Source organism: Etheostoma spectabile, chromosome 16 (genome assembly GCF_008692095.1).
Source record: "Etheostoma spectabile isolate EspeVRDwgs_2016 chromosome 16, UIUC_Espe_1.0, whole genome shotgun sequence".
NCBI lineage: Eukaryota > Metazoa > Chordata > Actinopteri > Perciformes > Percidae > Etheostoma > Etheostoma spectabile.
The window spans coordinates 16100122-16126845 of NC_045748.1; the positions used below are offsets into that span (position 1 = coordinate 16100122).

Consider the following 26724-nt stretch of genomic DNA (forward strand, 5'->3'; position numbering starts at 1 on the left):
ACTAATTACTAATGAGGGCTATTACTTTCTCAAATTAGTTGTCTCTCTGCAAACATTCCTATATTTATAGAACAGGGCTGTTGAAAATACAAATTTAGTTTTTTCACTTAACAAAAGGAACACATGATAGGGGATGGCGATGTGGAAGAAGTCAGTGGGAGTAGAGGTATTGGTGTATTGTTTAAGAAGTAGACCCAAAATAAAAAGGTGGAGGAGACCATGAGGTGGATGCTCAGAAAGAGAAAGCAAGAGAGTGGCCTAGGAGAATATGCCTCTTATAACCACGGCTACTCCCACTTCTCATGTGCAGCCAGGTGCTCTGACATCCTGCTGCTCAGGTCATCAAAGCAGCTGCATGTTTTCTTTATTGCAGGAGGAAGAACAGGCACAGCAAAGAAAACACAGTCACGCCTACCACACATCAAAGTCCCACTCATGTCAGAGAGAGTTTAGCATCTTCTCTGGCACCATTCAACATAGCTGGCCTTCCTTCTTAACCCAATCAGTGAGCATGTAGTGGAAATCTAGTGACCAGGTATCAGTGGTTATATATGTAATTATGTTAATTATTCTAGGTTTGGTGGGACCAGGGTACCATTGGCTGTGCACTGTCCAACCATCTTCCTGACGTTTTAGAAAAAAGAAGTAGGTCTGCTGCAGAGTCAGACAGTGATAGCTGTATGTGTTATTAAATGCTGCAGAAGAGATTAGTGCACCTCACTGGGTAATATGTACGTTGTCTCATTCAAAAAAAGACTTGATAGGATAACAGAAGAATTAAGGCAACTGCATCAAATGAAATGACAGCAGAAAACGTTGCAAGATAAAATCCTGCAAACATTGCAGTAAAATACTTAACATTAGTAGTTAAATGGAGGGTGCATGGTGAGAGTTTAGTTACATGTTAGACTTGATAATCTCTCCACTATAGAGCATTATGTTTTTTAAATAATACAACTTGTTTATTTTCCTGCAGTCAAACCAGTTCTAATTTTCAGGCATGGGTAGACTTAAAAAACACTGGAAGCAGTTATTTCTGTGATGCAGAATGTCAAGTTAATTTGGTAAACCATCAACCAGGATTTAATTGGATTAAATATTGACCAGATAATTCAGAATGAAAGTACACGTTATGATTAGATGTTTTGTTTTTACTGTAGATAATAAGTAGCCTGTTCCAGATGTCTGAATCACTGTTCACATCCACAATTTGTTTCAGTAATTTAATGGCAATTCGCTGACAAATGCCAATTCGCTCTGATATTCAGGCTACACTATGGTCTTTATTAAAAAATAAAGTCAAGAGGTTTCAAGACCTCTGGGGAAATGTAACCATCACAAAAACATGCAACTTCAAACTAGAGGAATACAATGTAAGAGTGTGGTGGCAATCAGATAGTGTCTATCTTGCACTGTTGGGTTTTATTTTCATTAAATGGCTTTAATAAAAATAAATGTTATGTCATACAAAGGTGTACTGTGCTGCACTTAAATATTAAACTTTACATGGCAGGTACTGCATGTGATATTACCCTAAATACATTGAAATGATTGGTAATAGTACAGTACACACACTACAAAATGTTAATAGTACTTACAGGTGCCTTGTGGAGCTTTTGACCACGAGTGGTGCTGTAGAACACAAATTTAAACCACTGACTTTAGCAGAATGCAGAGGGTGGTATAATGTATATTGACTGCAAATGGCTAATGAAAGGTAAAAATGCACAAATAAATAAGACCAATTTCAAATCAGAGGTACACGGTAAGAGCAATATGTCATGGTTGTGTTTTTTTGTTGTGGTTTTTAGTAGTAGTAGTTAGTAGTTTTCTTTCGTCAATTCATTCCCTAGTGGGAAGCAATATCTGGATTTATTTTCTGGTGTGGCTACTGATAGTGTGGGCCACTGCCACCGGTAAGGTCCTTTTTCTTTGCTGTGAAAAGTCAATGTTTAAGTCAAATTTAAGACAAATGTTTCAAGTATGTTTCCAGTCAAAAATCACTGTTCATTGTTGCACCAACCCTGACATCTGTGGGCACAAGAAGGTTACAGAAGCAGTTGAAGAGACTCTGGCATACTACAAACATCTATGTCCATCCTACTCTCCATGAGTATTATGAGAAACTAGCCTCCTACTTCCCGGATCCTCTCAAGTTTGATGGCAGTGGATTTGATCACCATCAGAAGTCTGGATAAACATGTAAGATGTAATTAAATTATCTGATGGTTTGTGTTGTGGCTCAGTGGTAGAGCGGTTGCCTGCCAATTGGAAGGTTGGTGGTTCAGACACTGAACCCCGAGTTGCCCTCGATGCTGTGCATTGGAGTGTGAATGTGTGTGAGTGTATATCGGATGAGCAGGTGGCACCTTGTACGGCAGCCTCGGCCACAGTGTGTGAATGTGTGTGAATGGTGAATGTTTCCTGTATGATGTAAAAGCGCTTTGAGTAGTCGTTAAGACTAGAAAAGCGCGATATAAATAGAGCACATTTACATTTTCCTGTCCAGGTGGTATACTTGACCAAAAGCGACTCAGAGGCCAATGACCTGGCCATGTTGATGGCTCCACACTCCAGTTATCTCTCTGGGTGCTCTCATAACACCATCGTGTGTGACACCAAGCCTTACAATCCCTTCTGAAATATTCCTACAAAAAGTTAATGCAATATGTTCAACTTCCACATGATATGTGATATGAGACGCCTGTCAAAACGTTTGTTTTGCACATAAAGACAAACAATTTATTGAATGCTCAGCCCTTATTTCTAGAACTATTTTGGTAACACTGGTATAAACACAAGAGATTTAAGGCAACTCTGAGGAGGAAAAAACAGGATTTCAAGGCTTAGGGAAATAAAGTACTGCAGTTTTTGTTTATGTTGGACAGTGATAGTTATACTATTATAAGGAAATAGAAGAATATGGGGAAAATGTTTTTAAATGTTGCTGCCACACAACTCATCTTGTTAATCGTAAAAGGAATATTCTTGTGTTGAAATCAGTTTATTATATTATGAATCATTTATTTTGCAATTATGGCAGTTTTTAATACATGATCAAATGTCTGAAGTGCCTGCTTTGGCTTTACTATGGCCCCATTTTTACCTAGTATTCAAATCCAATCAGTGATCGGATCAGTAGTAGACGGGTGTGTTTACACCTGGCAGTAGAACATGTGTCCAAATGCGTCTCAAGTGACCATGAATAAAGCACTTGTCCTGGTTACGCATGTTGATGCATTCTAATAATGTCCTCTCGTCTTCTGTTCTCTCACCCCTTCAGATCTTTCGCATCCAACCCCCTATGTGTGTGCATCAGAAGGGACGCTTTAGAACATTTTCTTTCTTTAAGAAACTATTTAATACACTGTGCAAACTTCACTACTCTTGAGGGGAGTTTTTACATACTGGATTTTTTCTTTTTCTTTTTTTCATACCTTCCTGACTGACTTGAAATTCATTTCACTCTGTTAGGATCTACAAAATCAACATGATTGTTTTACAGGCTATGGGTGTAAAAATGATCATGTTTGATGTAGCTACTATTCATGCTTTCAAATATTCCATTTTGTTTTTTTGTGTGTAATAAATTAAAAAAAAAAGGTACAGGTGCATGTTTTGTACAGAAACATCCAACATACAGGAGTTTATTTTTAGACATGGTTACTGAGGCATTAATGCAAATCAATCCAGAGTTATGGTATAAATACCAACATGCAGTATCGTCACCTTTGTTTTCAGGAAACACTGATACCCCTATGACAAACAGAGACGTGATTCCCAAAACACTCAAGGATCTAATAATAGAGTGTCTCCTATGCACATACTGTATGTTTTTATTTCTCCACATAGGTTTAGCAGTACAGAGATGTTTATAAGTTACTGGGAAAGGTACTGAAAATATCTTCATAATACTAATCTGGAAAACTATTGTATATTTACAATAGTAAAACAGTCTTCTCTCTCTCAAACATACACAACTGTCTTACTGATCAGATTATTGTGAAAAAAACAAACATCTGCTCTTGTTAAGCCAACCGGTCCATTAAAAGTCCACTTTCAAAGTTTTTTTTTTTTCTATTTTCCTACCGGGAGACTTCTGTTTCCTGTGTCCCTGCTGAGTCAAACTCTTTGAGGTTCATCTGTCCAGATAATTTGTTATCTGTTTTTCTTCTTGTCTCTTTTGTTCTTGTTCACGGAGCTGTTGGGAGCGCTTGAAGAGAGAGGGATGGCGTGACCGCTGGTCTTTAGATGGTCGAACAACTTGTTTCTTGTGGAGAACTCGTTGTCGCAGGTCACACAGCGGAGGTTTAATTCCTTCTGAAGGTGGAAATAAGAAGGTGACTGAATAAAGTATAGATTGTTTCCTCACAGTAAATTATCTAATAGGGTTATTTTTTATAACTCAAACTAAGTTACGTGTGTAGGCAGAGGAGATTTGTAATAATGAAATGATTCAATGGAAAATACAAATCCCTCCCATAGAATCCTTAAACTCTGGGTTTAACTGTACAAACCTCAGGAATCTGTTCTCCCTCTGTGTTGGACCTGACATTTTTTGTTTTGTCTTTTCCTCCTCCCTTCTTTCCTTTCGTCTTCCCAGAGCTGCTGAGGCAACATTCAGATGACAGATAAGCAATAATCACATTCTTAACTGCAAGACAGACACTTTTACATTTTAAAACTCTAACAACTAGGGCTGGGTACCAAATTTAATACTTTTTAAGAACCGACCAAATTGCCTCCTTAGTACAGAGTATCGTAAAATGCCTCGTCATTCAATACCAAACTGATACCTAAAGAGTACATCTCATCATCGTCGGTGAGCCAATAAGCACGCAGCATGCTTCTAACAAGCTCTAATAAGTCTGCTGATTGGCTGTCTAGTGTTACACGCCGTAGAGGAAGGCAGGAAAAACTCTACGTTACGGGGCTCACGTAGTAGGAGCTCAAAAAATAAAAAGATTTATGCTGTATGTTGTAATTTCTTTTTGTTAAAATTGATTTTTTTGTGATCAAATTTTACTTTTATTGATTCGTTTCATAGCATGTACAAATAACAAAGCCCTTGTCAATGTGAGGCAACAGCAAAACTCAGTCAGTAAAACAGTCATCAAAAGAGAAGGGTGTGGCCTGGATCCAGGGCCACACCCCTTAACATACTGTTAATTCACAAAGGCTTTTAAGGTTCACGATGACTGGGCTCCACATCTCTATTGTTGACTCCTTTGACCATGTACATTGATAGCTCTAGATACACAATATTTAGGTACATTAAACCCACAATTGAAAAGCAAGGCTTCCAGTGGGTAGCAATAATGTTTTTCCGCTGCAGTTAAGGCCGGCTAGTGGTGCTTGCTTTTTCACTAATAAGAGAGATGGAGGAAACCATTACCCAGAATTTGGCCACGGGGGAACATTCACAAAACATATGAAAAGAAGTGCCTGCGACCTTTATAGAACCCAGGGTTGGTCAAATGGATTTTAGAAAATTGGTTTCTGAAAAAGGTATCACCACCACGATCACGATACACAGCCCTACAAATAACGGTTATCTTGCCTAATTTATTATAGGAATTAACATTGTTGCATCCCCTATTTATCATTATTTTGGTGTCACAACCCATAAACTACTCTCATCAAGCTCATTTCCAACAGGCAGCTGTTTCCAGGGAAACGGCTCTAATAAACCACCAGTTCACTACCTGCCCAGCACCAAGCAATTAACACACCGACTGGTGAACTGGACTGACCTCTTGACTTCTGTTGGAGGGGGATCATCCTGCTTCTCCGGCTCTGTAGTGTTCTCTGACTTCCCGGGGGCATCTTCCTCGCACGTGGTTAGCGTTGGTTTCTCTTCTTCCTCCTCCTCCTCCTCCTCCTCCTCCTCTTCTTCTTCTTCCGGAGCACTCTGTTATGGAAGAAGAGAGTATACAATGTAATGGTTCACACTACACCAGGCACAGCTTCTGAAAGAAAGACAAATACAGAACTCACCTGTACTACTTTCTTCTGTTTCTTTTTTCTCTTTTGCTTTTTGGACAGCCTGTGTAGGTAAAAGAAAAATGCCAGAAATTATATCAAATTCAACAAATTCTAACCACACTGACAACTAGGTGAAAAGGTACTAAATAAGCTACACACTTTTGCCTTGGCTTGTCTTCCTCCTCATCTTCCTCTTCCTCATTTTCCTCTTCTCTTCCCTCCTTTCCATTCAGGTTCAAACCAAGTAAATCATCTTCCTCCTCCAGCTGTTGCCGTAGAAATGCCACCATCTCCCGGTGCTTTTTGGACTTTTCATGGTTTTTCATACTGTACGAGGGAACAAAAGGAAAGAAACTATGAAAAGTAACGTGAAGGCATTGGCAGAATTGTATTATTATCATCAAGTATTAACATAATCACTCAAAATAATTATTGACATTGTGGCCAGGTTGGCCCAGTTGGTAGAGCAGGCGCACACACGTATATAGAGGTTTAGTCCCCAATGCAGAGGTCCAGGGTTTGAGTCTAACTTGTGATGATTTCCTCCCGCTTCCCCTTTCATATTTAGCTGTCCTATCCGTAAAGGGCGGAAAATCCCCCAAAAATAATCAAAATAAATAAATAAATTATTATTATTGACGTTGATTCCTCCAGGGAAAGGTATATTTCGATTTTTGTTATTTCATACTACTCGCTACCATAGTTGTGCTGTGATCCCGAAAGATGCTTCCCATTCAAATACTTTAAATAATGTGCTGACCACCAAGAAAAAAAAACCCGGCATAAATAAGGTCACCATTTCACAAACTGCGGTGAAACTACAGTTTCCCCCCCCCCCCCAAAAACAGGTTTTAGCCAGCCCCAAAGGAAAATCACCAGTGCCAAAACAATAAGAATTTAGATAAAAACATAGCAATTCAAATCTTATTTGACTGTGTTTAATAGCTATTTACTATTTTAAAGCAGAGCATAAACTTGAACATGAGAGCTAATCTCAGTTTGACCCTGCCGGTGGTATTTAAATAATAATATTCTTTTTTAAGCAGTTTTGTTGATTGGAGTTTATTTACTGAAGTTTACTAAACAGTTTTGATTATCAAATTCCATAATTGATATCAGGACGTTGATTCAGTCATTCTCACACCTACTGTTTTAGTAACACTTTGGATAAATATAAGCTTTGTGTGAATTTCTAACGCAACGCTGACATCAATACCAGTTAAGTGAATGCATTAGAGGTTGTCACCCCTGCGCTTGGACCCTGTGGGTGCCTGCAGGTAGGTGGAGGGAGAGCGAGGTTACTCACGATTTATCTGATTTGAAGGATTTGTCACAGGCTGGGCAGTACAGACCATCATAATAATCATCGATTGCGAGTTCGTGTCCATTGGGCTGCTCTGCATCTGTGAATAAATATTAATGCATTGAAGAAATTAAAAAACAAAAAAGGCACCACCCGCACACAAAAAAAGTACTTAACTGACAATCAACTTTGATTCAAACATGGTGTTTGCTCAGTATTACTTGCCGCCTTTGGAGATTAATTCAACATTAAAATGTAACCTTAAAAATAAACTACAGTTTACTATGTATAAACACAGCCTAATGGGATATTGTTACAATGTCTTAAACTCCTTTTATTTTTTATTTAGTAAAACAAAAAACAAACAGGTGGCTCGAAAAGTTTACAAAAGCGTTCGCTCTACCGCTGGACTTACACTTAAAGCAAGGGGTTACCGGTAGCCCTGCCGAACATTTTAATTTATAGTTCAGGCTTTGATTTCTCCCACTGATAACGTGCATGAATGTATCATACAAGATCAAGCTGTTTCGGAACTATAGGAGCTGATGTTTTCTCCACCCCTTAATGCAGCAATAAATTAACGCACACGCCTCTTATTTGATAGCTCATCGGTTGTAACAGAAGTTGTCCTGTCCCTCCGCCGTGACGGCAGTCTCAAAGCCCTTATTTCTACCCCGAGGAGGGATCACCGAGGAGCTATAGGCGAGGAAACACGCGGAAGCTGTGCAGCTGAAAGGGTTGCTGACCCGCCCAAACAGCTGACACATTTGCTCGTTTCCTCTCTCCTCGTGTCTCCCCCATGCGGTGGGACGGACGCAAAGAAAGGGAGGCAAGTGGAGGAGTCTGGGATGCTATTTCAAGTGAGAAGGACACAGTCTCACTGACCTCTTCCCTCATCTTTGTTCTTCTCCCGTGGGTCCATATCCAGCTCTTCTTCCTCACTCTCGGATGCATCTCCAAACTCGTCTCCGTACTGAGCCTCTATCTGCTGCAGCTCCTTCTCAAGCTCAGACATGGCCGCCCAGCTTTGCTCCTTGTACTCCTCTGCCAGTCTTGGGTGGAAATACAGTAGAGTATTATGAGTATGAGAAGGGAAAAAGAGACAGATAAATGTCACATTTACCCGACCATCCAGTGACTACTTACTTGGCCTGTCTAAGCCTCTGCTCCCGCCTCAGCTCCTCCACCTTCTTGATCTTCTCAGCGTTCTGCTCCTCCACGAGCTTCCTGTGGGCCTGCACACGCCGGTCACGCTTGCGAACAAAAGCCACAAGTTGACGTACAAGCTCGTTGCGCTCCTTTCGAGCCTTTTCTCTGGTCTTCTTGTTCTCCTTCTCCATGGCCCTTTTCTCCCAGCGGTTGGAGGCCTGCCTCGAATCATACTCCTCCTTCCAGGCAAAGTTTTTACGAGTGCAGAAGCTCTGCCAGTAGCCGTAAAACACGTGCACTACCTGTAATAATATGGCAACAGAGACTAAATAAGTACACAAGCCAACTAAAAAAATTTCTGGTTCACTATTAATATTTTAGTCTTGTTGCTCTTTAGTTTTGTTTATACTTAGAGATATACTATTTTATTTGTGTAACTGAATTGTATTAAGAACATCCAATAGAGGAGCAACCTCAAGACAAGTTGTTTTGAGTGTGGTGCTGGCTTACGGTGTCATAGTCACTCTGAGAGTCTCCAAAGGGAGGAAACTCCTCCTCTTCCTCATCTTCCACTTTGCTGTGCTCCATCTCCTCCTTTACAATGGACTCAAAGAGATTACTGTAGACTGTGTAAAAACCCTAAGAGAGAGAGAGTGGATAAAAACAAGAGGGAATAATACATGAGAAAATAAATGTTCTGAGGTGCACAAAGAATTTCTGTCCCCACAATCCCAAAGGATGAAGCTGGCACCATCAATTCAAACAATAAGTGCAAGCGACTCATAGTTTTTGGAATTGAAACCAAAAAAATTCTACCAAGGTTTCATCAAACCTTGGGTCGATTGTGCTGTTTTGGTAGACAGGATGCATGTTCTTACATACTGAAATAGGAGATTGGGTGTTTTTTCTTTTTTTAGGTGGGTTATTATTTTCAGCTTGCCTACATTCCTGCAACTGGCATAAATGCTGTCAATTCCTTTTAATAATCTCAACAGTCCTTCCTCTTACTTATATATAATCCAACAAGGACATATAGTCTGACTTGTTATTTAGTTGTGTGGTAATACAGATACTGGGTTGCATTGACTTTTTAAAATCAGTAGAATTCCATTCAAACTATGTGGTACATGTTTTGAGTTTAAGATTCCCTTTCTAGGTCATTTACACGTATCTCTGTGCTTATTGTGGATAAACCTTCATGTCTTAACACTTAAAGTAACTGTTTTTGGTTCTCGCCCCTCCTCAGGACATAATAAAGACATGTTGACCACATATCATATGAGTAGAAAGCAACACACATCCCACTTGCTTTGTCGCCTTTGTGATGCAGGTAATTAATTTACTCAACGATCCATTACCAACGAAATACTTCCATACCCAAAAAAATGCAAAGTCGTCACTATTTCTTTGGAAATAGTGACATCATTGATTTATCACCCCCTAAATGAGACAGAAGGGGATGTTTGAAAGACGTTTCTTTGGCAGATTAAGATCCTGCTTCTATTGGCATCATTTTTTTCTTCAGAAGAAGACTGAAGAGACATGGTTGACCACAAACACTAACCTTCTCGTCATCTCCATAGCCAGAGTAGCAAGTGACTGTGAAGTACTGCAGCAGGTCAATGCTGTCATCTTCAAAATCTCCACTGATTCCTCCTTTCAGAAGAGCCTCCCTATGATTGTCATACCTGCCACACAGAAGGAGACAGAGGCGTCAATCTAAGACATACTTCACCCACACTGCATCAAATAATGACGATATAGTTACTGTTAACATCAGAACCCTGCTGCACATTTTGAAATAAACTCATTCGCACCAGGCTCTCTCCTGCGGATCACTCAGGACCTCATAAGCTGCCTGAATCAGCTTGAACTGCTCCGCCGCATCTTCAGCATTGTCCAAGTTTTTATCTGGAAATTTCAGAGGGAAAACACAGCTTTAAAAACTTCACTAAAGGCTTTATTGACTTAAGATTCTTGTTGATAGCGCTGCATGTTGCAAGAATGAAAAACTGACAGTAGAAGGAATATACCAGCACAAAGCAGTTTCAAATACAGCATCTTAATGTTCTCAGAGTAAGAGATACATAACACAAGTATCAAAGGCACATTAGTAAATTAACACTGTAATCAAAGTGGTATATATACTTTTACATCAGAGATACTCTACTTTTTGTCTATGAAATGCTTCTACAACAACTTACCCGGATGCCACTTCAATGCTAATTTACGATACGTTTTCTTCAACTCATCGTCTCCTGCGTCTCGTTTCACACCCAAGATTTCATAATGACACTTCATTGTTAACTAACTATAAAGACAGAGTTGACTATAGGATAAATATTATGTGAAGATGTTCTTCACGTTGTCCCAGGCAAAGCTAACTGCAGCATGTAGCTAGCTAGCTATGCTAACTGCAGCATTTCTAGTCTATCTCTTAAATGATCCAGATTTCTCACAGTATATCAGAGAAGACGATATTATAAAGTTTGGGCCTTACATATTCAAAGACACACAATGTCCTTTACCACTGTCAAACAGCTTCTCTGCGATTAACGCTAGTTACTTTACGACCGGTTGCTAGGACCAAAAGCATCATAGCATAAACCCTATCTACTACTGTGCCGCTAAATATCGCGAGAAGTGGTCTTCTTTACTTTGTAATTTCGGCAGACATGAAGCTCTAGCCTAGAAATGTAGACGCACTCTAGCGGCAGCAAATGTAATTTGCAGCCAGCCTAACATCTTGAAATTCATAATTTTATTATGCTCTAATATTATATTAGATTGTTACTATAGAATATTATACAGTTACTCCCCTTGAGACCAATTTGGTGATAAAAAGTTACCTAAAGCATAACTTATTTACAATACACGCTGACTACCACACCTCTCTGTTTATGAACAAATGAAATAAATTAAAGAATTTAGAGATCTTAAATGTTCTGATTAAATTCTTCACAGGGCTGTGGAGCGTACAATTATGGGTGTATTAGTGTACAACATGCAGACCTCAGTGTTTCTAAAAATCCTGGCAATGACGTTATATCACATAATTGGTCTCGCTTTGCCAGACCATCCTCTAGATGCAAGAAGCATTATATTCGCATAGAAAAATGTAATAATTTGAATTATTAATGAATTAATAATTGCTTTGAAGTAATATACGCCGTCGTAGAAAATTCATGATTTAGTTTTTTTCGGAATTCCACGTTTAGTACCTGCACTACCACCTCCGCGCCACCAGGGGTCTTCTCCTCTGCTCAATCCGCACGTGTGTTTGAGTTGGATGGATTCAACGCGAGATTTGGCATCGGCTTACAAACATGTCGGCGTTCAAGAGAAAACGTGGAGGACAGGCTCCTGCTAATAAAAAGGCAAAGAAAGGGAAATTTGTAGTAGATAAAGCTGAAGCACCGTTAGAAGCCGAGCAGGAGAAGAAAAATGAAGTCACGATTCCACCACCGGTTTCGTTGGTAAGTGCTTGTTAGCCACAGAAGTCGGTGGCGAGTTAACATTAGCTAGCCAGCGTAATACACGGTATGTTTTCTTTACGTTATGTCACGGTTATACTAAAACAGCGAACGTCCTTAACTTAGCTGTGACACACGCATCAAATTGGGTGTTTTAATGTGTAACGTTAGCGCAACAAAGATAAAGTTAAATCACAACGTGCCCAGTCTGAGATCAACACTCACAAGCAAACATTTGATTTGCTCAACGTTTCCTGGCTATTTAAATATAAGGAGGCCATCTGAATCACCGGGGATGTTTTAAATTCTATAATTGTAAGCGTATTTTGGTTAGTTTTGATATACTTAAATACACTATCTTCAACAGGGTAAATGGACCAACAAGGAAAGAGTTCTCATTTTCTCCTCAAGAGGCATTAACTTCAGAACAAGACACTTGATGCAAGACTTGAGAACCCTGATGCCTCATTCAAAAGCAGGTTAGCTCCCGTGTCCATTATACAGTACTATTACACACAGTCCACATGGGCGGACTACATTACGTTACTTATGTTGAGCAGAGATGTAAGTTTTGTCCAGTACACTGCCACAATAACATGGGGTTTCTTTTGTCTTTTAGATACAAAAATGGACAGAAAGGACAAGCTGTTCATTGTTAATGAGGTGAGTTTATTTAAAATTTGAACACCTATGTATAATCAGATACATTACAGATTAATTAAAGCTCTGTGTTGTTTGCAGGTGTGTGAGATCAAAAACTGCAACAAATGCCTCTTTTTTGAGGCCAAGAAGAAGCAGGACCTCTATATGTGGTGTGTATTTGATCTGTTACATTCTCTAACGACAGTATGACATTTTGTAATTGGTGGTATACAACAGTGGTCCCAAAGGATAGGATTTTAGCTTTTTAGATGTTTTATAACAAAGTGTATGAAGCCCATGACCAAAATGAGTCGTGCTTTCTGACATTGTTTTACTTACGGATGGAAATATATAAACAAAAGATTACTTTTTGCTGTAGAACACCTGGGACCACCTCAACGACCCCTGGGGGTTCCCAGCCCCCACTCTGGGAAACGCTGTTATAGAACACATTTAAAGTAAATTCAATAATGTTCTTTTCTTATAGGATTTCAAACAGTCCTCATGGACCTTCTGCAAAGTTTCTGGTTCAAAACAGTGAGTTAATCCTGAAGTACAATAGACAACATCTGTCATGTGCCATGGGGGGGGGGGGGAACACTGATTGATTTATATGATCGTCTCCTCCACAGTTCACACACTGGCTGAACTCAAGATGACAGGAAACTGCCTCAAAGGATCCAGGCCGCTGCTTTCGTTTGATCCCGTGAGTATTTCAGCATCTGTGTGCCACAAAGACTTGTAATTCCATCCAAACATGACATCAGACAATTTCAGTAATTATCAGTCTACTTATGGTTTTTGTTGGTTTTGTTTAATTGAAATATAAAATCTTCATCTGCACACACACTCGGCACATGATTTCCCATCGTCCTATATTTCCTAACTGCAAAAGAAAAATGCAGCTGGTAGTTCAGTGAGAAGGTAAAAACTTTTCAGAACCTGAACAAAGGCTAAACTTTAGAGTTTTTTCTCCTACAGAAATTTGACAAGGAGCCCCACTTTGCTTTACTGAAGGAGCTCTTCATCCAGGTGTGTATACAAGAAGCATACATTAATCCTGACAACTCTTTTGGTAATAACCTAGCAAGGTACTTTCTGTGCAACTGCAGTCAGAAGACAACATTGTTGAATTCTGAGATGGCGTGTTATTTAACTGGAACGTTTTGTAATTTAAATTTAGACTCTTAGATTAAAGTTAACTTGGTGTGATATGACTGGACAGTGTCAGTGATCATTGTTTAAATGCAGCAGTGAAAGTAACCATATGCACGCTTTACTTTGTTTGAAAGCTGAGTAGGTTGTATATCTACATTTCTAAATGGAAGGACTGATTACGTTTTACCGTTTCAGACTTTTTCCACGCCCCGGTACCACCCTAAAAGTCAGCCTTTTGTGGACCACGTCTTCACATTCACCATGGCAGACAATCGGATATGGTTCAGAAACTACCAGGTAATGTTTTTACTATCTACAACTCAAACATTTCCCTCAGGATGAATTATCTTTCTCTATTTAATGCATTGTCTACAAGGCTTACTTCAGCATTTTTAGAAAATATTGTTCTTTTGTTGTGGGTTCAGTGTTCAAATATTTTTCTTTACATTTGCAATATTTTCTGTGCCCCGTTCAGATCATCGAGGAGGATGCCTCTCTAGTGGAGATCGGACCTCGCTTGGTTCTCAACCTCATGAAGATCTTTCAGGGGAGCTTTGGAGGGCCCACGCTGTTTGAAAACCCGGACTTCAAGTCTCCCAATATGGTAAAAATCCAGTGTCTGCTAGTTTAGATTGTACGCATGTGGCGTGCCTGATGCAATACCCTGCTACATCCTATTCATGGTTTTTTCTGGGGTCTTAAAAGTCTAAAATTTCAGAATCAATATTTTAGTAAGTATTGTTTTCTAGGTCTTAAATTTTGAAATCATCTTAATTTTCCTACGTCCATGCAACGCTACCTCTAATGCTCACTGAAATGTTTGTTTTTAATTCTGTGGTGGTGTAGTTCTTTCTTTCGCTAGTCCAAATATAATTGGCTGTAAATGTAAAGATAATTATTACGATGTCGCTTTTATTCAGTTTGAATACATTTTTTGTGACTCTGCATTTCCTTGTGCTTTTGTTGTGATAAAGGTCCTAAATTTGACTTGGTAAAACCGGCAGAAACCCTGCTATTAGTTCCTGATTGTCAGTTCTTTTTCTCTTCACACACCACAGCACCGGCGAGAGATCCGATTGGCAGCAGCAGCCAGAGTACGGGAAAAGCAAATGGTAAAGGAGATGCAGAAAACGAAGAGGACTGAAGCGAAGCAGGAAGTGGCCAAAGACGTTACAGCTGACGTCTTCCTAACGCCAGCTGAGGAGAAGGCTGTTCACATTCAAACAGAAGCACCTGCGCCTAAAGTGATGAAGAAAAACAAACACAAAGCTTTCAAAAGACAAAGGATGGCACGCCGGTAACTGGAGGGACGTGATTCTGAGCGAGTGGTGTACTGCTGCCATGATTCACTATTGGCTCAAGCAAATGTGGTAATCTAACAGTGCAGCAAGAGAAGACTTAATGTGCAAAATGTCATTTATTAGTTTTGACAGTATAAAATCTTAAATATTTACATTGTGTATAACATCTGTTGCCGTAGTTGTGGATTCACCCAATGTAAATTTGCTCCCTTGTTTAGGATTGGGCAGTTTGTAGCTGGCCATAAGTCTCAGCTTAAACAGTACAGCAAACAATATTGGTCCATTTGATAAAAGTAATTATTCCATCAGTGTAAAAAAAAAAAAAAACCTTGTTTTATTGATTTTGAGTGACTGCAGTTTTCTATGTCATGGAAATAAAACAATTTAAACTTAATGTCTGTGTCATCCGACATACTCCAAACAAGTGGTTGTTAAAGGTGTTAGCATACACATTCAACATGGACAATTATGGCAATGTGTGTGTGTGTAGAGCGGCAGGGAAGTCAAAGGCCTGTGGAGAGCAGATCTGCTGTTCACTTGTAACATTAGACACCTTGAGGACACTGTATCATGTGACATGTCTTAAGTCTCTTTTCTGGGCCATCAACCAGCTCACTCCATGTGTCAAAAAGAAGCTCTAGAAAGCTATCGTACTGTACAGACATTGACCAGAGCAGATCACAATTCATCTACAAACTGCATGCTCATGAAGTTACAGGCAGTGTTTACGTGTCAAGAGAGACAAGTACCTTGGTCTTCTAGTAACAAACCGTAGTACATAGCTGTATGGAATTATGTACTTGTTATAGTGTTATAACTACACACAGGGACAAGACTAGGTAGGTGAACTTCTTTCCACAAATCCAGTGAAAATGCTCCACTCAAATGACTCGGCAAATAGTAAACCAGGTTGAAAAAACAATGCAGCCTCTGCCACTGTGTCCATTATCCATTAAGTCCAGAATTTATTTCCGGTGTGCACCCTACTGGCTAGACTGCCTATAAAATCAAAGTGACTGGCCACTGAAGTTGGGGTGCTTGTTAAAGGGAAATTCCACAGATTTGAATTACTGCTCCTCCACCTCCTCGTCAGGACAACAAAAATATTCTACAAAGCAGATCTGTCCATCGTCGTTCCTGACCAGGTACTGCAGAGAGAGGAAGCCTCTGCTGTCTGTCCTCACAGAGACTTTGCAGGACAAAGCCAGGGCTTTGGTGGATGGCTTCAGCAGGGACATCTTGTACCTGTTGCACAATTAAAAGGACAGCACAGAAGGTGGCGCTTTAATAAAACTCATTACAGGCAGATATAGAGAATAATTCCTGTGTGTGGTACTAGAGGTGGACAAACTAAAGCTGAGGCAGCAGAATTGGCCCTTTTCATAGCAGATATTTAAATAGAACTGGCGTGGCTCTGTGAGGCAACTAAATGGAACCAAGCAATCAGTTATTAATCATACCCATGCTTTTCCTGCTCTGACAATTTAAATGTCTTCCGTCAGAAAGTTTATTACAAAAGTAGTTCGATATTACAGGTATATGAATTGGATCGTTATCAGCTTTCAAAGAGACGAGTCTATCACCACATCACAAAGCAACATAAGGCAACTAAATGAAACTCAAAAAGAACTTACAGGAAATAAATAACCACACGTTATGGTTATTCATCCACTACTTGGTCAATGCCATTCTTTACTATCTCCAGTTCCCCTAGTCCACCCCAGGGTTACTATAGACTATATCTTGATGCATACCTGTTGGTTTGTGTCTTGGTGCATCGGAAAAGCTCCATCATGTCAGAGTCTTTGGGATAATCATAATGGGCATTTCCAGAGTTCCCAAACGTAGACAACCTGAAGAGCAGAAAAAATGAAGAGCACTTTAGCTGAAAGCTAGTAGGAAGCATCTGTCAGGACTATTTGTAACACTCTCAAATTGATTCTGTGAACACTACATGGTAATATTATTGGAAAACAACACTTTGTTGCAACAGAATCCCAGATGAAGGTTGCAACTAAAACTTTGCTATTCAATCCATTTAGCATATAAGCACTGACAGTGGGCAGGAGGTGGTTTTTGTTACAATCGGTATAGTCAAACAAAAAAGGTTGTAGAGTTCAGTGTGCTTCCTGAACTTTTTGGGGGGCTTTTCCCTTTATTTGATAGTGACAGTGTAAAGACAGGAAAGGTGGGAGAGAGATGTGGGATGACACGCAGCAAAGGGCCGCGGGTCGGACTCTAACCTGGGCCGCTGCAAAGGACTCAGCCTACATGGGGCACACGCTCTTACTGGGTAACTTAGAGGTCGCCCCCAACCTTGAAAGATTTAACTGTTTTATTAATGAAAGGAGTTGAATGTATTAATAACATTGTTCTTTGGAGTTTTAGAAATATAACCATTAGGAAAATGTCTTGTCAACATCAACAAGTAGCAATGCTGTTTTAGTTTTGATAACAAACCTAAAGTAAGGCTGGCTGGGGGACATAGTGATCTGAAGCACCTCACTGGTCATGTCCAGCTCAGAAAAGGCTTCCTTCAGACTTTCTGACAGCAGGATCACCTTTGAAAATAGACAGAGGTACATGAGTAGTAATTAGTCATCTATTGTTTTTATAAAACTTGATATTGATACTGTCACAAATATTCCTAATGTGTTTGTAAAGTAAGCAACATTGTAAGGAAACTGAAAAGTTGTTTATCCCTATCATTACATGAAATAGTGAATGTTTACCTTATTTGTGACGTTGGTGCTGCAGAACTCAAAGTCCACTGGCTCTTCTGGTTCTTGGGTGTTGATCTTGCACACAGTCACGACTCCACCCTCCTCTAGGAACAGGGTCAGGGGGTAACCGTACCCCTTGTAGCACATCCGCAAGGCTGTTGATACTCCTGCATCATCGCACGAGGGAGTTAATGAAAATGTTCAATTATATCTGAGATGGATAATAATCTCACTTTAGCTCAAATATGAACAAAGTCAGCAATTTTGTTTTTTAAATAACTGTATATTTGGATTATTTATTCATGGATTCTTTCATTTTTACCTGGTACTATGCTTCCTCCAAATATATTGAGGCAGTCCAGCAGAACTGTGAGGTTGACCTGAAAACCCACCGAATCGTCCCTTATGGTGAACTCTTGGAAGATCTCAGCCTGGAACAAAAACAAGACATGTCTGTTATTTCAAGTATCACCGTTAAAGGGGATACATTTAACAGAAACACAAGACTCATTTCCTTTGATTGCTCAATGAAAAGTACTACTAAACTTAGTATTACTATGTAGAGCAAGCACACCTGGATGAAGGCATTGGCTTGCAGACATTTGGAGTCCTCCACAGTGACCTTCAGGCCGTTGGGCGTGGCGCTGAAGATGGCATGGTCTTTAAATGTGATTGCTTTCAGTATGTTGGACAGGTTGCGCGCGTTATCCAAACTGGCCACTAAAACGTATTGTTCATCATCGCCTTGCGACTGGGTGGACAGAGGCATTGTGGGACTGAAAGGAAGACACACAGAACTTTACAAGGAACGTCGGAACAGCAAGTGTTCAGGAGGGTACAATCTGCACAAAACTATAAAATGGCTAAGTAAAATGTAGGAAATGTTGTTCTAGAGAGTCCTCTTTTATTGCAAGTTGAATACCGTTTTCATTTTCAAATCAAGAGGGAACGCTTGACTTTAAAGCGTCATGTAAACTATGGCGTACACGCACGAATCTGTCATTTAGCCGTCTGTTATTTACCTAGCTATTTTAAGCTAGCTAAGCATGATGTAGCTAGCAGTTAAAAACACCGCAAATAGCGAGATGCCGCTAATTTAAATCTAGCACCCCCAGTAAGTAAAAGTTTACAACGTGTTACTGTTAACTCTGATAAACTGTCACTCACTTACAAAGTTATTCAGAAACTCATGTGGTTGATTGTGTTTTGAAGAAAAATTCGCGCCCCGGACAACTTCCGCTTCTAGTTGCTTCTTCTACGGAAGTAGCTAGGTATTGCGCTGCTTGCGCATGTGCAATCGCATTCCGGAGACTTCGCAGGACAGACTAAAACACATGAGAATAATATATCCCGTCTACGACGGCAGTACGTGACAACAGCGGTGTTTTGTCTTCAGCAGAGGTGAGAATTCTTACTCAGTTAATTTATAGAAGCTTGAAAATCTGTTTAGTGTGCAGGTCAGTTATAATTCCTCATACCCGTAACGTTACCGAGCGATGGTAGGAAGCTAGCATTAACGTTAGCCGTGTCAGTCATTCTGATGACGCCGGTCACTAACAAGACAAGTTAATAACACACACTCTTTTCTCTGGAGTCTCAAGAGACGATTAATTCTACAAAGGAGAGCAGGATACACCGCCTCTTTTTGGCTATTTTTATCTTAACATTTGCTTTTTAATCACCAGTTTTACTTTTTACTAACAGGTCGCTGGTGAAACCTCACTGCTTTAAGAACTGGTGAAGGGAGGCATAATAGATGTGCTTATTAAAGTGATATGGAGAATAAACTTCTCAGTTCGCATATTGACACTGAAAGTCTGCTTGTTATACTCTCCTTGTGAAGCTCTGTCGACACTACAGTCTAGTTGGCTGATATTCATCCTTCCACTACAGTACTACTACACTAACAGGCTTTACTAAGAATGGTCAGTGAAGGCTTTTATTGCAGTTGGGCACTACACAAATCATCCTAAAGATATATCATCTTGTGGATGGCTGATTGGTAAACGTCGCTGCTGTTCTGGCTCTCAATCATACCTCACAACAATAGTTATACCAATTTTTATTTATATAGCCTAATATCACACATTTGCTTTACAATATGTACAATATATGACACCATATTTCCTTTTGAGCCTTGGTTTGGATGAGAAACCAAGTCTTGTAGTTTTTATATATTTTTGACAATTTTCACTTCTATCTATGTTTTATTGAACTGGTCAACAGGTGCATAGGAAAACAGAAGACCCGCACACTGTCAGCATTAAGTTTATTAGACATACAGTGTTCTGGTAAGGCATCAAAATCCTGGTTTTGGTCATGTTTCTCTGTGTTCTGTTCAAGATTAATGGACCTCATTCATAAAAAAAAAAAAAAAAATCATATGCACAGATCTTAGCATCAACCTCCAAGCACACAAGAAAATGTGTCCGTTTGTTTCACAAGGGCGCTGGATTTCTTCATTGTTTATGCTTTTGTGTAATAACTGTTCAGAATGTATATCTAAGTTTAATTTCACTATTCAGTCAACTAACTTGTATTTTCAGGTGGCTTCATGGACAGATATGCAGGGTTTTAACCAAACATTTCATTTGGCCACCTCATATCCACAAGGATATCTATATTCACAGTCCAGTCACATGTCTTGTTTAATGAAATCAATATATAAAATTATTTTCCTTAATATATTTGCATAAAATGTTTAACACCCCTGTGGTGACCGAGATAAAGGCGCATTACTATTATTATTTTAAAAGCTTGTGAATCTCTCTGTTCTTTCTCTTCTTTAGATTCTTCATTTTGGACAGCCTGTTTCAGCCACAGCCATGGTGTGCATTCCCTGTATTGTGATTCCTGTCCTGTTGTGGGTCTACAAGAGGTTCCTGGAGCCTTTCCTCTATCCTTTCATTTCACCGATTATTAATACATTCTGGACCAAAAAAGCGGTTCAGGAGACTGGCCCTACCGACCAAAAAGTTAGCGAAAAGAGTAATGGGACTTGCATGGTAAGTTAATTGAAAAGTAATGATTTTGTTATAAGGGGTACACCAATATGATGCCAGTATCGGTATCGGCCCGACGCTGTGTGCATGTACTTGTAATTATAAAATGTCTCCGATACCACCTTACAGCAACGGGACATTCTTAGTCGAGCTGGTAGGCGGTGGAAAAGGAGCACATCCAGATGCCATAAATGATGAAACAGCCTGCAAAGCTTATTGGGATTATTGTGAAATCTATCCGGAGTGGGTCGTACTGGCCAAAGTAGTCTGCGTAATTCCCGTCTCCAGCGTACCAGCAGAGAGAGGCTTCTCCCTTAAGAACCGCATCAAAACGGTGCAGCTATGTCGCCTTGGGGAAAGGCAAAGGCTAATGAGCATTGCGAGTTGCGGAAAGACACTTGTTTCAATTATTTTAAATCAACTCAGCACTTTATTATTATATGAACCAGTTTGTTTGCACTGTAGTTTTGTTTTATTTCTTCTGCCTAGTAAATGAAAAATAGGCCTATTTTAATTCAGAACGGCACTATATTATATTTAATTCTTTTAACCTCTCTGCCTGTAGCAAGTAGCCTACGTTTAAATATAAATAGTACAAATCTTTGAATAGCAAAAAGGCATGGTACTTTGAAAGTATGGCTTACGTTTGTTGACAACAATATCAGCAAGCCAAATCATCTCTGTCTGAAAACACCATCGGACCCCAGAGCAATTACTAAGTACTTATATCGGTTCTCGGTATTGGTGAAGGTAATGAAAGTACTTGTACTTGGTCTAAGAAGAATGTGGTATTGGTGCATCGTTATGACATTTTAATACCTAAACTCTTTTTCTTTTCATTTTTTTGTGCACAGCTGTAGGGCTCAACATTGTATTGTACATTGAATATCAGTAGAAGGATTCTTTCTAACATGATATTCATTTAAATTTTGGGTGATTGGCTTTTGGGGGTGGCAGTAGCTCAGTCCGTAGGGAGTTGGGTTAGGAACCAGAGGGTCACTGGTTCAAGTCCCCATATGGACCAAAAAGTACGGAGTGTGGATTGGTGGCTGGAGAGATGCCACTTCACCTCATGGGCAATGCCAGGTGCTCTTGAGCAAGGCACCGTACTCCCCCAAACGCTCAGGGCGCTGGTTCAGCTGGCAGCCCACTCACTCTGACATTTCTCCATTAGTGCATGTATAGTGTGTGTGTGTGTGTGTGTGTGTGGTTCAGGCCTGTGTGTGATTACTAACAAAAGTGTGTACGCAGAGTGTAAATTGGAATTTATGGACTAATAAACAAATTTAACAATTTTGCATGTTAAGCTGGGTTTCACTTGGCCTAATCATGACTGGTGTAAGTTTGAGTTTTTTCATGATTGTATGTTGTCCATAATTTGCATTTTTAAAGTTTCTTTCTCATGTGTTTCAGCCTGAAAGCAACGGTGAGGTCACTGCCAATGGATCCCTTATAGCATCAGATAAGAAGACAGATTGACTGCTATAAATGTTCATAATGCATCTAATACAGTGTAAATATTACAGTACGTTCATATAAAATAGAGAATCTATAAATTAACTTATCTTTCTTCTTTGAATGGAGTGGTTTTTGATTACCTTCCATAGTGTGTGTACCTTGCTTTTACTTTTTATCATTTGTTTTACAATAACTTAATATTTCTTGTTAATCATAAATTGATATATGCATTTACTGTGTTGAATATTCACTCTCAATGGAATAGTTTTTCTAAAACAAACTTGCATTTTAATGGATGAATAAAATAAATCCTTCAAATCAAAGAAGAGAATGCTTTATTGCTCCCATACTAAGATTAGCTTCCACTTCAACTAGCTTGCTCACTTTATATTGTAAAGTCATTAAGGGTTACATTTTGTTTGTATTTTTGAGATATTTTAAATGTAACTAAGAGCAATATCATACCTGTGAAAAATGGTTTGAGATTTGTAATGACAAACAGTGAAGTAAGATTTTAGCAGTTTCATGACAATTTTAAAATGAGTAAAAGATTATGTATTAAACATACATGCTGTATTCATGTAAATGTGCTCAATAAATAAAATACAATCTTGTATTTATAAAAAAGATGCTTATTCATTGATCCCATACTGACAACAAGTGTGTCCATCTCAACTAGCTTGCTGACTTATTTCAAAAGTGCATTGATGTTCACATTGATTATATTCAGACACTTTAAGTGTGATAGCCTTTGATGTGGATATCCTGTGTTAAATGTTCTAAGATAGAACCTGTAAGTAGATAGACAATCAAAGTTTTTATGGGAAATCTGTAGGGATTTGTGTACGTATTTAGGTTTAGATCATGGCTTAACTCAAGTCACTCAAACACTGGAACGTCACAGACGTAACTAACGCCCACATGTCGTCATTACGCAAAGGGTGGCGACGTGGAAAACATGGAGGAGAGAGGTCTGTAGAGTAAACTTAATTCTCTCACATTACCTGCACTTTCAAGTGTTTGCCCTTGGAAATTGCACTTGATACAACAAATTGGACACAAATGTCCATTAGTGTATAACACAGTCACCTTTTAACGGTCCTGGGAGTCAAGAGAGCCGTGGAAACTGCGAGAAGCATTTATGACAGGTAAGCGGTCAGCTGATGGCGAACGTTAACGTTAGCTGTTTACTGGACAGTGAGTTATTAACTGCCCGGTTAACCGGACACGTTCATGAATCAGTGCTGTACATTTACCTAGCTATGATTTAATGCTCACGTGTGACTGTCAATAAGCCGTGTTGAGAGTCAAAATTGACGAGACTGTTTCTTGCACTTGAAACAGGATGAGCTAGGTTAGCTAACTTGCCAGTTGGTTAACTCAAGCAGATGCAAGTGCAGTTACATTATAAGCAGATACAGCTAAAGACGAATGATATAGCACACAGAATCTGGAAACTAATTTTTGAACTGACAATTATCTGTTAGCCAATAACAACAAGTAGCAAATAGCATGTTTTGGTGGCATGTACGTCTCCCCTTAGCTCAGATTTGTGCCTTTCCTGTATTTCCATTAATACTGATAGAGGTATACACGTAGATAGAACACATTTTATATATGGGTTTTAAACTATCACTCTGTGGTTGACCAGAAATCTGTACTTCTAGTGTGCTCCAGTCTACCTGGGTAAGTGTTGGCTCGAGGTTACACCTGTGTGCTAAAGGTGTGCCTCTTCAAGAAAACGAAACACACGTCCTGGTTCCCTAATGTGTCATCCTGTTGTGAACTTGGCCTTTCTAATTAAATGAATGTATTGGACTGATGGTGAGAATGGATTATTTTTGCTTGCATATAATTACTCAAATCAATAATTTGATTTGAAATACACGGATCGGGAGATTAGATATCCACGTGATCAGTCCCAGTGGCAGCATGCCTTCTTGTATTATTGATACACTCCTTAGGTTTCCACATTGAAACAAAGGCACACATGATAGCTCCGCTACTTGTGATACATTTTTTGCTATGGATTAGTGAAACTAATTTAGAGGTGATATTTAATCTGAATTGTAATTATGTTTACAAGTGATCAAATAAATCTCAGTTAACACCTCCTACTGTACATACACTACCGGTCAAAAGTTTGGGGTCACTTCGAAATTTCCATTGCCCTCCATTATAGACAGAATACCAGCTGAGATCAGTTGCATTGTTGTTTTTTTAACCAGGGCAGCAGTTTTCAGATTACATTAGTGCTTACATAATTTCGAAAGGGTTCGCCAATGTTTTCTCAGTTAGTTTTTTTTTTTTTAAATGATATCAGATTAGTAAACAGAATGTGCCTTTGGAACATTGGATGAATGGTTGCTGATAATGGGCAATGTAAATATTGCATTCAAGTTCAGCCACCCACTCAGATCAGCTGGTATTCTGTCTATAATGGAGTGGGATGGAAATTTGTAAATGACCCCAAACTTTTGACCGGTAGTGTAAATGGTTGTAACGGACATTATAGCCATTTTGGTGACCTAATGCCTCTGTATTTAAGAGAGAAGTCAAACTCTGGCTGCTTGGTTAATGGAACTTCCCAATCTCCTGTATGGTATAAAGTATAGTATTTAAATTGACTTGGATATTGTGACTGCAAGTGTTTACTCAGCTAATTAGACCTTTTATTTATTGGGGGATGTTGCCTCGTGTGTTGAGTTGATCATTATTATTTGCCAGGACATTTGAAATCAAGGAAAACGTTTTTTAAGTTTCTAAGTTACTTTTCCAGCCGTTCAACCGCCCTTTCTAACCTATATTCAATTAAATACACTACAAAGACAATATATTTATACGTTATTGTTTTTTTTTGTTTTTTTGCAATTTTGAATTCGATGCAAAAAAAAGTTTATCAGTTTTAACACATCTTGTCTTTGTAGTGTATTCAATTTGCAAATCATTGTATTATGTTTTTATTTAAGTTTAGAGAGAGAGAGAGACCTTAAAGCCTAACATTCTTTGAAGTGGCTTTTTAGGCATACATTGTTTAAGATATACATGTTTGTTATCTGTGATGACATCAAATATTAAAGCATTTCTTTCCCCCCAGGATTTGGCATATGCCTGGTGAAAAAGCAGTGAAGACTGGTGAGTCTGGCTGAGAGGAGCCAGTAGAGAGAGATGGGAGCCAACACCAGCCACGTCAGTGACCTGTCCGATAACCCCAGCCTCAGGGCCCTGGTGGGCACAGAATCCATATCTGAGAATGATCCTTTCTGGAACCAGCTCATCTCCTTTACCTTCATCAGTCCCACCAGCAGGTACAAAAACACACATGGCAAGGTTCTGTTGACTGATTATGTGCCACAACGTTGCAAGTAAGGATGTCCCGATCAGCTTTTTTGGCCCCTGAATTCAATTTTTCAAATATTAAATATCTGCCCATACAGAGTCCCGATCCAATACTTTTTTGTTTTACAAAAATAACCAAGTAACTAAAAGGTGTCTTCAGCTTAATACATTTAACGTAGTACAGCTAGCTTTTTGTAAAACTCACATATAAATTCAACTTCTATTTAGAATGGTTTAGAATTTACTGACAGAAATGATCGGAGTAAGGTGATCAGGGTGACTGCTGATCCCCAATCAGTGAAAAAATGCTCATATTGGCTCCGATCTGATACTTCCAGATCCGATCAGGACATCCAAGATTCAATGGTTATTAGTTTTAGGAATTTATCAAGTTAAAGTACCAAACAAAAAGTCCTGGTTACAGCTTTGACATCATTATGGCACCTACTTGCTAGCTTTCTCCGGAGCTTTCAGACGCATCTCACAATGATTATGATGATGATGTCAAAAAATGTAGTTGAAAGCTAAGGAGAAAGCTAATAAACGAACCTTGTGTTAAGGATCTTTTTGCCAAACTAAGGTCAAGAACCTTCACAAGAGCATATAGACTAAATCATGAGAAGAAGAATCAAATTATTATAACACTGACAATGACAATAAATGTTAGTTGCAGCTCTAGATGAAAACAAAACAAGAAGGCAGCCAAAAGGGGAAACACATTGGAGGTAAAATCGTGACCACAGCAACATTTTCTGAATTGTAGACCTTAGGGCCCTTGGTGGAAATGTATCTCCTTTTTATAACTGGTGTGTTTAAATATTTAAAGGACAACAAACTATTAGTGGCTTCTTGAAACCTTTGGCACACAACCTTTCTAATTCTTTCTAATGGGAAAGTGTGATTTAAAAATAAATAAATAAATAAAGTAGGATTCCCAACCAGGATCCAACAATAAACTGCAGACAGGATGTTTGCAGAGCTTACCTCAGTAATGATCCTAAAGGTTATTGTCCCGCTTGGCTGAGAATACATCAACATTTAGATCCTTTGTAACTAGTGTTGAGAATAAACACACTACCCTACATTCTGTCTTGCAACTGGACTGATTTTCCATATTATTTAGTAAGAGTTTCATTCATTCATCTTTGAAAAGTTGTTGTGCTAATTATGCTCATTATTGCACAAAGGCAA

The 26724-nt window shown here is 39.1% G+C and overlaps 5 protein-coding genes across 10 annotated transcripts in view; 3 read left to right on the forward strand and 2 right to left on the reverse strand.

The window, feature by feature from the left end:
• Nucleotides 1–3614: 3614 nt before the first annotated feature.
• On the reverse strand, nucleotides 3615–11086 carry dnajc21 (DnaJ heat shock protein family (Hsp40) member C21). Of its 4 annotated transcripts, none has more exons than XM_032539876.1 (12): nucleotides 10642–11086; nucleotides 10255–10348; nucleotides 10002–10125; nucleotides 8948–9076; nucleotides 8435–8739; nucleotides 8174–8340; nucleotides 7292–7388; nucleotides 6145–6312; nucleotides 5998–6046; nucleotides 5754–5914; nucleotides 4518–4605; nucleotides 3615–4320 (listed from the first exon to the last, which is right to left on the reverse strand). In XM_032539876.1, the coding sequence occupies exons 1-12, from the start codon at nucleotides 10736–10738 to the stop codon at nucleotides 4159–4161; spliced, it is 1641 nt and encodes a 546-aa protein (XP_032395767.1). In that variant the 5' UTR covers nucleotides 10739–11086; the 3' UTR covers nucleotides 3615–4158. The 4 variants fall into 4 exon arrangements, with proteins under 4 accessions (XP_032395767.1, XP_032395765.1, XP_032395768.1 ...); XM_032539874.1 differs by having other exon boundaries at nucleotides 4518–4608; XM_032539877.1 differs by having other exon boundaries at nucleotides 5754–5911; nucleotides 10642–11085.
• Nucleotides 11087–11667: 581 nt separating this feature from the next.
• On the forward strand, nucleotides 11668–15405 carry bxdc2 (brix domain containing 2). The gene is made up of 10 exons (XM_032539967.1): nucleotides 11668–11913; nucleotides 12278–12389; nucleotides 12530–12573; nucleotides 12652–12722; nucleotides 13040–13089; nucleotides 13185–13258; nucleotides 13534–13584; nucleotides 13906–14007; nucleotides 14186–14314; nucleotides 14769–15405. The coding sequence occupies exons 1-10, from the start codon at nucleotides 11764–11766 to the stop codon at nucleotides 15009–15011; spliced, it is 1026 nt and encodes a 341-aa protein (XP_032395858.1). The 5' UTR covers nucleotides 11668–11763; the 3' UTR covers nucleotides 15012–15405.
• rad1 (RAD1 homolog (S. pombe)) lies at nucleotides 15332–19002 on the reverse strand. 2 transcript variants are annotated; one of them, XM_032539974.1, is made up of 7 exons: nucleotides 18906–19002; nucleotides 18309–18510; nucleotides 18057–18165; nucleotides 17744–17901; nucleotides 17472–17572; nucleotides 16766–16864; nucleotides 15332–16256 (listed from the first exon to the last, which is right to left on the reverse strand). In XM_032539974.1, the coding sequence occupies exons 2-7, from the start codon at nucleotides 18501–18503 to the stop codon at nucleotides 16079–16081; spliced, it is 840 nt and encodes a 279-aa protein (XP_032395865.1). In that variant the 5' UTR covers nucleotides 18504–18510; nucleotides 18906–19002; the 3' UTR covers nucleotides 15332–16078. The 2 variants fall into 2 exon arrangements, with proteins under 2 accessions (XP_032395865.1, XP_032395864.1); XM_032539973.1 differs by having other exon boundaries at nucleotides 16009–16256; nucleotides 18898–18987.
• c21h18orf32 (chromosome 21 C18orf32 homolog) lies at nucleotides 18891–22700 on the forward strand. Of its 2 annotated transcripts, none has more exons than XM_032539981.1 (3): nucleotides 18891–19135; nucleotides 20524–20739; nucleotides 22150–22700. In XM_032539981.1, the coding sequence occupies exons 2-3, from the start codon at nucleotides 20560–20562 to the stop codon at nucleotides 22213–22215; spliced, it is 246 nt and encodes an 81-aa protein (XP_032395872.1). In that variant the 5' UTR covers nucleotides 18891–19135; nucleotides 20524–20559; the 3' UTR covers nucleotides 22216–22700. The 2 variants fall into 2 exon arrangements, with proteins under 2 accessions (XP_032395872.1, XP_032395874.1); XM_032539983.1 differs by having other exon boundaries at nucleotides 19039–19131; nucleotides 20520–20739.
• Nucleotides 22701–23097: 397 nt separating this feature from the next.
• The window catches only part of dym (dymeclin), a 53129-nt gene continuing 49502 nt past the window's right edge, over nucleotides 23098–26724 (forward strand). Inside the window, 2 exon segments of the mRNA XM_032539984.1 lie at nucleotides 23098–23342; nucleotides 25292–25502. Coding sequence (XP_032395875.1) covers nucleotides 25363–25502 — 140 coding nt within the window. The 5' untranslated portion in view covers nucleotides 23098–23342; nucleotides 25292–25362.

Bases quoted from the DNA above. Each gene is read 5' to 3' on its own strand.
- dnajc21 (XM_032539874.1), bottom strand. From the start codon at position 10,738: ATGAAGTGTCATTATGAAATCTTGGGTGTGAAACGAGACGCAGGAGAC. The intron at 10,349-10,641 runs GTAAGTTGTTGT...TGAAATTTCCAG, and splicing joins AGCATTGAAGTGGCATCCGG to ATAAAAACTTGGACAATGCT. The intron at 6,047-6,144 runs GTGTGTAGCTTA...TTACCTACACAG, and splicing joins GAAGACAAGCCAAGGCAAAA to GCTGTCCAAAAAGCAAAAGA.
- bxdc2 (XM_032539967.1), top strand. From the start codon at position 11,764: ATGTCGGCGTTCAAGAGAAAACGTGGAGGACAGGCTCCTGCTAATAAA. The intron at 13,259-13,533 runs GTGAGTATTTCA...TTTCTCCTACAG, and splicing joins CGCTGCTTTCGTTTGATCCC to AAATTTGACAAGGAGCCCCA. The intron at 14,315-14,768 runs GTAAAAATCCAG...CACACACCACAG, and splicing joins ACTTCAAGTCTCCCAATATG to CACCGGCGAGAGATCCGATT.
- rad1 (XM_032539974.1), bottom strand. From the start codon at position 18,503: ATGCCTCTGTCCACCCAGTCGCAAGGCGATGATGAACAATACGTTTTA. The intron at 18,166-18,308 runs GTGTGCTTGCTC...TTTTTGTTCCAG, and splicing joins AAGCCAATGCCTTCATCCAG to GCTGAGATCTTCCAAGAGTT. The intron at 17,573-17,743 runs GTAAACATTCAC...CTATTTTCAAAG, and splicing joins GCACCAACGTCACAAATAAG to GTGATCCTGCTGTCAGAAAG.
- c21h18orf32 (XM_032539981.1), top strand. From the start codon at position 20,560: ATGGTGTGCATTCCCTGTATTGTGATTCCTGTCCTGTTGTGGGTCTAC. The intron at 20,740-22,149 runs GTAAGTTAATTG...CATGTGTTTCAG, and splicing joins AGAGTAATGGGACTTGCATG to CCTGAAAGCAACGGTGAGGT.